Raw genomic sequence first — 10000 nt, forward strand, 5'->3', positions numbered from 1 at the left:
GGATGGAGCTGGGCCCCAGTGATGTACTGGGCTGTCCGCATCACCCTCTGTAGCACCATGCGATCGAGGGTGGTGCTATTAACCACCCTTGATGCAGCCGGTGTGACTCTTACTTAGAAAGTGTGCGGGCTGATGTCAGAAGAGAAAGACTTGTATTATGAAGGTGAGATTCATACTTTCAAGGAGTGTGGAAATGCTTGTTAAGCACTCTTATTTTGAAGGAAAGACTCTTACTTTGAAGGTGTGTGGGGCGATTCCAGCAGTTGTCAACTTATTCTTTCCCAGGTTGATGGACTCCAGGTTGGGGATGCCGTTGAACGCCCCCAATGGGATGGTTGTGATGGAGTTACCTGGTGGTTCAGCACAAACATTCATATGAAATCCCTTCACATTATTATCCTCAATGTATAGATCGTCTAGATCAGGGTTGTCCAACCCTCTCCCTGGAGATCTACAGTCCTGTGGGTTTTCAGTCCAACCCTCTCCCTGGAGATATACAGTCCTGTGGGTTTTCAGTCAAACCCTCTCCCTGGAGATATACAGTCCTGTGGGTTTTCAGTCCAAACCTCTCCCTGGAGATATACAGTCCTGTGGGTTTTCAGTCCAACCCTCTCCCTGGAGATCTACAGTCCTGTGGGTTTTCAGTCCAACCCTCTCCCTGGAGATCTACAGTCCTGTGGGTTTTCAGTCAAACCCTCTCCCTGGAGATATACAGTCCTGTGGGTTTTCAGTCAAACCCTCTCCCTGGAGATATACAGTCCTGTGGGTTTTCAGTCCAAACCTCTCCCTGGAGATATACAGTCCTGTGGGTTTTCAGTCCAACCCTCTCCCTGGAGATCTACAGTCCTGTGGGTTTTCAGTCCAACCCTCTCCCTGGAGATCTACAGTCCTGTGGGTTTTCAGTCCAACCCTCTCCCTGGAGATCTACAGTCCTGTGGGTTTTCAGTCCAACCCTCTCCCTGGAGATCTACAGTCCTGTGGGTTTTCAGTCCAACCCTCTCCCTGGAGATATACAGTCCTGTGGGTTTTTAGTCCAACCCTTTCCCTGGAGATATACAGTCCTGTGGGTTCTCAGTCCAATCCCAATTTAACACTGATTATACTAACTAGCTGCTCAACAAGACCTTAAATATCAACTGCCCCTCAAAAACACACAACTAAATCCTTTTGAAAATGGTCAGAAACATTTATTCTAGTGTAAAAATTGACTACAAAGTGAAAATAGGAGTCAGTCTGGTCAAAAACGGAGTTTGGATTCTCAGTGTGTCACAATGAGTAAATGAAGGTTGGGTTTAGATTACAATGACACTATATATACAAAAGTATGTGGACACCCCTTAAAATGGGTGGATTCAGCTATTTCAGCCACACCCGTTGCTGACAGGTGTATAACATTGAGCACACAGCTATGCAATCTCCATATGCAAGATGACACCAACAGAGATGGTCGCCTCGCTTCGAGTCCTTAGGAAACTATGTATTTAGTTTAATGGATTATTTCTTACATTGTTACCCCAGAAAATATTAACCTCTTGAACCTCTGGAGGCATTATTTCATTTTTGGATGAAAAACGTTCGTTTTAAACAAGATATTTTGTCACAAAAAGATGCTCGACTATGCATATAATTGACAGCTTTGGAAAGAAAACACTGACGTTTCCAAAACTGCAAAGATATTGTCTGTGAGTGCCACAGAACTAATGCTACAGGCGAAACCAAGATGAAACTTCAAACAAGAAGTGGCCAGATTTTTGTGGTGATGTATTCCAATGTCTCCTTATATGGCTGTGAATGCGCAAGGAATGAGCCTACACTTTCTGTCGTTTCCCCAAGGTGTTTGCAGCATTGTGACGTATTTGTAGGCATATCATTGGAAGATTGACCATAAGAGACTACATTTACCAGGTGTCCGCCTGGTGTCCTCCGTCGAAATTGGTGCGTAATCTTCAGCTGCATGTATTTTTCCATGTGATTCAGAGGAGAAACAAAACTGCCACGAATGACTTATCATCGAATAGATATGTGAAAAACACCTTGAGGATTGATTCTACACAACGTTTGCCATGTTTCTGCCGATATTATGGAGTTAATTTGGAAAAAGGTTTGGCGTTTTGATGACTGAATTTTCTTTTTTTTTTCTTAGCCAAACGCGATTTCTCCTACACAAGTAATCTTTTTGGAAAAACTGAACATTTGCTATCTAACGGAGAGTCTCCTCATTGAAAACATCCGAAGTTCTTCAAAGGTAAAGTATTTTATTTGAATGCTTTTCTTGTTTTTGTGAAAATGTTGCCTGCTGAATGCTAGGCTTAATGCTATGCAAGCTATCAATACTCTTACACAAATGCTTGTTTTGCTATGGTTGAAAAGTATATTTTGAAAATCTGAGATGAGTGTTGTTAACAAAAGGCTAAGCTTGTGAGCCAATATATGCATTTCATTTCATTTGCGATTTTCATGAATAGGTAACGTTGCGTTGTGGTAATGAGCTTGAGGCTATAATTACGATCCCGGATACGGGATTGCTCGCCGCAACAGGTTAAGTCTTATTACATACAGCAGGGAAGAACTATTGGATATAAGAGCAACGTCAACTTTCCAACATTACGACCAGGAATACAGGTTTCCCGAATCAGATCCTCTGTTCAGACCTCCACCCAGGACAATGGATCAGATCCCTGTAGCCAACCCAAAACAACAGAGCCGCAGAAGGGGCAGACGGAGCGGCCTCCTGGTCAGGCTCCGTAGACGTGCACATCACCCACCGCTCCCGAATATACTACTTGCCAATGTCCAGCCTCTTGACACCAAGGTACCAGAAACTGTGGATGGTCATTCGCACAAAACTGAAAGCGCAAACACAGCATTTAACCATGGCAAGAGGTCTGGCTGAATATAAACAGTGTAGTTATTCCCTCCGTAAGGTAATCAAACGGGCGAAATGCCGGTACAGGGACAAAGTGGAGTCGCAATTCACCAGCTCAGACACGAGACGTATGTGGCAGGAAAACATGGACTACAAAAAGAAAACCAGCCACGTCAGGGAAACCGACGTCACACCCGGCCTTCAACCCCGCCCCCCCCCATGTGGTGAAGGTAGGAAACACCATCTCCACTTCGCTGACCCTCAATGGGGCCCCATAAGGGTGCGTTCTGAGCCCTCTCCTGTACTCCTTGTTCACCCATGACTGCGTGGCCATGCATTCCTCCAACTCAATCATCAAGTTTGCAGACGACACTACAGTAGTGGGCTTGATCACCAACAACGACGAGACAGCCTACAGGGAGGAGGTGAGGGCCCTCGGAGTGTGGTACCAACAACGACGAGACAGCCTACAGGGAGGAGGTGAGGGCACTGGGAGAGTGGTGTCAGGAAAACAACCTCTCACTCAACATCAACAAAACAAAGGCGATGATCGTAGACTTCAGGAAACAGCAGAGGGAACACCCCCCGTATCCACATGGAAGGGACAGCGGTGGAGAAGATGGAAAGTTAAGTTCCTCAGATCACAGACTAACTGAAATGGTCCACAGTGTGGTGAGGAAGGCACAACAGCGCCTCTTCAACCTCAGGAGGCTGAAGAAATGTGTCTTGTCACCCAAAACCATGACAAACCTTTACAGAAGCATAATCGAGAGCATCCTGTCGGGCTGTTCACAGCCTGGTATGGCAACTGCTCTGCCCTCAACCGTAAGGCTCTCCAGAGGGTAGTGAGGTCTGCACAAAGCATCACCGGGGGCAAACTACCTGCCCTCCAGGACACCTACAGCACCCGATGTCACAGGAGGACAAAAAAGATCATCAAGGACAACAACCACCCGATGTTACAGGAAGGCCATAAAGATCATCAAGGACCACAACCACCCGATGTCACAGGAAGGCCATAAAGATCATCAAGGACAACAACCACCCGATGTCATCTGTCCTCGGGTTGCGACACTCACTACCGAGTTCCAAACTGCGCAATGCCAAGCGTTGGCTGGAGTGGTGTAAAGCTAGCCACCATTTGACTCTGGAGCAGTCGAAACACGTTCTCTAGAGTGATGATTCACATTAACTCTGTGTTGTTTGTGTCACACTGCTGTGCTTTATCTTGGCCAGGTCGCAGTTGCAAATGAGAACTTGTTCTCAACTAGCCTACCTGGTTAAATAAAGGTGAAATAAATAAAATAATAAAATAAATAATTCACACTTCACCATCTGGCAGTCTGATGGACAAATCTGGGTTTGGCAGGTGCCAAGAGAATGCTTTCTGCCCCAATGCAGGCAGTGTTGTAACTTTAATGTGTTTGAGTTAATGTTTAAGTTTATTCTTTGAGCTGAGATATTTGAGATCATTCTTTAGATTTATTTGCATATGTAATTGTATTGGGTTGTGTTGAATTACGCTTTTTGACTGCAAGTCCCAGAATGCCTTGCGAGAGGAATGAGTGATAACGCGCCAATTATGTGCAGGTGCGGGTGATTGTGGCTGACTTTCCGATAGCATCTTACCTGCATTGCTCTGTACCAAAACCATTGTTGTTAAATGTAACGTAAACAAATATTCTTCCTAAAAGAAGTATTCTTATCAAAACCGACGTCCCGAATCATTAATTTGAAGTTAGCAAATCTAAAAGGCAGCACTAAAGTTAGGTGGAGGAGGAATAATGGTCTGGGGCTGTTTTTCATGGTTCAGGCCCCTTAGTTCCAGTGAAGGCAAATATTAACGCTATAGCATACAACGACATTCTAGACGAGTCTGTGCTTCCAACTGTGTGGCAAAAGTGTGGGGAATGCCCTTTCCTGTTTCAGCATGACAATGCCCCCGTGCACAAAGCGAGGTCCATACAGAAATGGTTTGTTACGATCAGTGTGGAAGAAATTAACTGGCCTGCACAGAGTCCTGATCTCAAACTCATCGAACACCTTTGGGATGAATTGGAACGCCGACTGCGAGCCAGGTCTAATCACCCAACATCCGTGCCCGACCTCACATAATGCTCTTGTGGCTGAATGGAAGAAAGTCCCAGCAGCAATGTTCCAACATCCTAGTGGAAAGCCTTCCCAGAAGAGTGGAGGCTGTTATAGCAGCAATGTTCCAACATCTAGTGGAAAGCCTTCCTAGAAGAGTGGAGGCTGTTATAGCAGCAATGTTCCTACATCTAGTGGAAAGCCTTCCTAGAAGAGTGGAGGCTGTTATAGCAGCAATGTTCCTACATCTAGGGGAAAGCCTTCCCAGAAGAGTGGAGGCTGTTATAGCAGCAATGTTCCAACATCTAGTGGAAAGCCTTCCCAGAAGAGTGGAGGCTGTTATAGTAGCAATGTTCCAACATCTAGTGGAAAGCCTTCCCTGAAGAGTGGAGGCTGTTATAGCAGCAATGTTCCAACATCCTAGTGGAAAGCCTTCCTAGAAGAGTGGAGGCTGTTATAGCAGCAATGTTCCAACATCTAGTGGAAAGCCTTCCCAGAAGAGTGGAGGCTGTTATAGCAGCAATGTTCCTACATCTAGGGGAAAGCCTTCCTAGAAGAGTGGAGGCTGTTATAGCAGCAATGTTCCAACATCCTAGTGGAAAGCCTTCCCAGAAGACTGGAGGCTGTTATAGCAGCAATGTTCCTACATCTAGTGGAAAGCCTTCCTAGAAGAGTGGAGGCTGTTATAGCAGCAACGTGGGGACCAACTCCATATTAATGCCTCCCCACCTATGATTATTTTATGAGATGTTCAACAAGAAGGTATCCACATACCTTTTGGTCATGTAGTGTTTAGCAGTGTTTAGGTCTTCTGTGTACAAAACGGACGGTTATAACAATCCACTAGCGATGCAGGTTCATCCAACAACACACTGAGGTTCTACGGTCTGAGGTAAATAACAAGCGACTTTCAAGTGCAACTTTATACAATATTTTGGGAAACCACTCAGTTTTAAAACTACAACATTTTCTCTCAGCCCCTCAGGTGAAATGTGTAGAGCTGCAGGAAGTTAACTGTTATTTCCCCCCCTCCAAAAATGGGACCTTGCGAAACTACGGTTTGCCACTGCTTGTGTTTAGAATAACTGTTGTATGACTTCATGTCCAGCAAGTCAACACATGGTCCAAAGGCTAAACTCTCATAGCCTTTATTGTCTAATTATGCAAAGCCTCCAAAACTGCAGGGTTAGGGTTAGGTTTAGGGAAAAATGTCTATCCTCAGGTTTATATTCCCCCCTCAGTTTTTACACCTGTTAACTTGAGTCCCTGTGGCCATATTAGGTAAAACCAAACACACTAATCCTTTCTCAATAAAGGGATTGTTTTAGTCGTTGTGTTTAGAGTGGTTGTGAATGTAATTCCTATCTGACTACAGAGACTAAATAGAAGTTGATGACCTGTCATCTCTGTATTGGTCTATGCCTGTAACAATGTTCAGGGAAGGGTAACATACACAGACTTACCCTCCAGACTTAGGGACTTGAGCTCAGGGATGTTGAGAGGAGGGAAGTTGGTCAGTTTAGCGTTCTCACACGTCACAGTGACATCAGAGATATCACAACCTAGTGGGAGGGTGATCCCAGGTCTATGTACCACCACCTCTTTCCCATCCTCCTCTTCTCTGTCAGTGGGCTTGGCTAGGGGAGGAGGATGGAGGTCCTCTTCGGTCGGCTCATCTGGAAACATTTGGAAAACATCTCCTCTCAGCAGCCACTCCATCTCCTCCTCTTCGTCCTCCTCTTCTTCTTCTTCCTCTTCCAGCTCTGCTAGTTCCCTCAGTTTCGCCTTTAGCTCCTCCTCATGTCTTCTCCTCTCCTCCTCCAGCTTCCTCTCACGCTCCTTCATGGCCAGCTCCTCCTTTAGTCTCCTTGCCTCTTCCTGCCTCCTCTCTTCCTTCTCCATTTGCAGCCTCTCCTCCTCCTGCCTCCTCCTCTCCTCCTGCCGCCGCCGCTGTCTCTCCGCCTCCTCCTTCTGTTTCTTCCTCCTCTTTTCCTTCTCGAGGAGGCGCTGCTCCTCCTCTCTATTCAGGAGCTCAATCTTGGCCTTGGTGCGGGTCACCACGGGGTCAAGGATTGGGTCAAGGTCAGGGTCGTTGGCTACCGGGGAATCGCCAGAGAAGTCAAGGACATCACCACGGGAAGCTGGCCCAGCCAATCAGAACCACAGAGTGTTAGAGAGGAGGACGGAGAAGGGAGGGGAAAGAGGGAATCAGAAATGGCCCAGTGAGAATTCATGTCTCCATCAATGATCATTTAAAAAGATATGAACTGTTATTCCAGATGAGTTGTTATGTATAAACTGAGCAGTTTAATAAGAGTCTGGAAGCAGCAGTTGTGATGTGTGTGTGTGTGTGTGTGTGTGTGTGTGTGTGTGTGTGTGTGTGTGTGTGTGTGTGTGTGTGTGTGTGTGTGTGTGTGTGTGTGTGTGTGTGTGTGTGTGTGTGTGTGTGTGTGTGTGTTGAATGTGTGTGTGTGTGTTGAATGTGTGTGTGTGTGTGTGTTGAATGTGTGTGTTGAATGTGTGTGTGTGTGTGTGTGTTGAATGTGTGTGTTGAATGTGTGTGTGTGTGTGTGTTGAATGTGTGTGTTGAATGTGTGTGTGTGTGTGTGTTGAATGTGTGTGTTGAATGTGTGTGTGTGTGTGTTGAATGTGTGTGTTGAATGTGTGTGTGTGTGTGTGTTGAATGTGTGTGTTGAATGTGTGTGTGTGTGTGTGTTGAATGTGTGTGTTGAATGTGTGTGTGTGTGTGTGTTGAATGTGTGTGTTGAATGTGTGTGTTGAATGTGTGTGTGTGTGTTAAATGTGTGTGTTGAATGTGTGTGTGTGTGTGTGTTGAATGTGTGTGTGTGTGTGTGTTGAATGTGTGTGTTGAATGTGTGTGTGTGTGTGTGTTGAATGTGTGTGTTGAATGTGTGTGTGTGTGTGTGTTGAATGTGTGTGTTGAATGTGTGTGTGTGTGTGTGTGTTGAATGTGTGTGTTGAATGTGTGTGTGTGTGTGTTGAATGTGTGTGTTGAATGTGTGTGTGTGTGTGTGTTGAATGTGTGTGTTGAATGTGTGTGTGTGTGTGTTGAATGTGTGTGTTGAATGTGTGTGTGTGTGTTAAATGTGTGTGTTGAATGTGTGTGTGTGTGTGTTGAATGTGTGTGTGTGTGTGTTGAATGTGTGTGTGTGTGTGTTGAATGTGTGTGTGTGTGTATTGAATGTGTGTGTGTGTGTATGTGTGTTGAATGTGTGTTGAATGTGTGTGTGTGTTGAATGTGTGTGTGTGTTGAATGTGTGTTGAATGTGTGTGTGTGTTGAATGTGTGTTGAATGTGTGTGTGTGTTGAATGTGTGTTGAATGTGTGTGTGTGTTGAATGTGTGTTGAATGTGTGTGTGTGTGTTGAATGTGTGTGTGTGTGTTGAATGTGTGTGTGTGTGTTGAATGTGTGTGTGTGTTGAATGTGTGTGTGTGTGTGTGTGTGTGTTGAATGTGTGTGTGTGTGTGTGTGTGTGTTGAATGTGTGTGTGTGTGTGTGTGTGTTGAATGTGTGTGTGTGTGTTGAATGTGTGTGTGTGTGTTGAATGTGTGTGTGTGTGTTGAATGTGTGTGTGTGTGTTGAATGTGTGTGTGTGTGTGTGTGTGTGTGTGTGTGTGTGTGTGTGTGTGTGTGTGTGTGTGTGTGTGTGTGTGTGTGTGTGTGTGTGTGTGTGTGTGTGTGTGTGTGTGTGTGTGTGTGTGTGTGTGTGTGTGTGTGTGTGTGTGTGTGTTGAATGTGTGTGTGTTGAATGTGTGTGTGTTGAATGTGTGTGTGTTTGTTGAATGTGTGTGTGTGTGTGTGTTGAATGTGTGTGTTGAATGTGTGTGTGTGTGTGTTGAATGTGTGTGTGTGTGTGTTGAATGTGTGTGTTGAGTGTGTGTTGAATGTGTGTGTTGAATGTGTGTTGAGTGTGTGTGTTGAATGTGTGTGTTGAATGTGTGTGTTGAGTGTGTGTGTGTGTGTTGAATGTGTGTTGAATGTGTGTGTTGAATGTGTGTGTGTGTGTGTTGAATGTGTGTGTGTTGAATGTGTGTGTGTTGAATGTGTGTGTGTTGAATGTGTGTGTGTTGAATGTGTGTGTGTTGAATGTGTGTGTGTTGAATGTGTGTGTGTTGAATGTGTGTGTGTTGAATGTGTGTGTGTTTGTTGAATGTGTGTGTGTGTGTGTGTTGAATGTGTGTGTTGAATGTGTGTGTGTGTGTGTGTTGAATGTGTGTGTGTTGAATGTGTGTGTGTTGAATGTGTGTGTGTTGAATGTGTGTGTGTGTGTGTTGAATGTGTGTGTGTGTTGAATGTGTGTGTGTTGAATGTGTGTGTGTTGAATGTGTGTGTGTTTGTTGAATGTGTGTGTGTGTGTGTGTTGAATGTGTGTGTTGAATGTAGGTGTGTGTGTGTTGAATGTGTGTGTTGAATGTGTGTGTTGAATGTGTGTGTTGAATGTGTGTGTTGAATGTGTGTTGAGTGTGTGTGTTGAATGTGTGTTGAATGTGTGTGTTGAATGTGTGTTGAATGTGTGTGTTGAATGTGTGTGTGTGTGTGTGTTGAGTGTGTGTGTGTGTTGAATGTGTGTGTGTGTGTGTTGAATGTGTGTGTGTGTGTTGAATGTGTGTGTGTGTGTGTTGAATGTGTGTGTGTGTGTGTGTTGAATGTGTGTGTGTGTGTTGAATGTGTGTGTGTGTGTTGAATGTGTGTTGAATGTGTGTTGAATGTGTGTGTGTGTGTTGAATGTGTGTGTGTGTGTTGAATGTGTGTGTGTGTGTTGAATGTGTGTGTGTATGTTGAATGTGTGTTGAATGTGTGTGTGTATGTTGAATGTGTGTTGAATGTGTGTGTGTGTGTGTTGAATGTGTGTGTGTGTGTGTGTTGAATGTGTGTGTGTGTGTGTGTGTAGAATGTGTGTGTGTGTGTGTGTTGAATGTGTGTGTTGAATGTAGGTGTGTGTGTGTTGAATGTGTGTGTTGAATGTGTGTGTTGAATGTGTGTGTTGAATGTGTGTGTTGAATGTGTGTTGAGTGTGTGTGTTG

At 44.8% G+C, this 10000-nt stretch overlaps 1 protein-coding gene across 3 annotated transcripts in view; it reads right to left on the bottom strand.

The window, feature by feature from the left end:
* The window catches only part of LOC124003763 (extracellular matrix protein 2-like), a 68006-nt gene that overhangs the window by 18493 nt on the left and 39513 nt on the right, over positions 1-10000 (bottom strand). For all 3 annotated transcript variants that reach the window (XM_046312316.1, XM_046312317.1, XM_046312318.1), the window contains exons 4-5: positions 6418-7095; positions 235-350 (exon numbers count right to left, since the gene is read on the bottom strand). In XM_046312316.1, coding sequence (XP_046168272.1) covers positions 235-350; positions 6418-7095 — 794 coding nt within the window. The remainder of the gene's footprint in view (positions 1-234; positions 351-6417; positions 7096-10000) is intronic.

This window comes from Oncorhynchus gorbuscha, linkage group LG18 (genome assembly GCF_021184085.1).
Source record: "Oncorhynchus gorbuscha isolate QuinsamMale2020 ecotype Even-year linkage group LG18, OgorEven_v1.0, whole genome shotgun sequence".
NCBI lineage: Eukaryota > Metazoa > Chordata > Actinopteri > Salmoniformes > Salmonidae > Oncorhynchus > Oncorhynchus gorbuscha.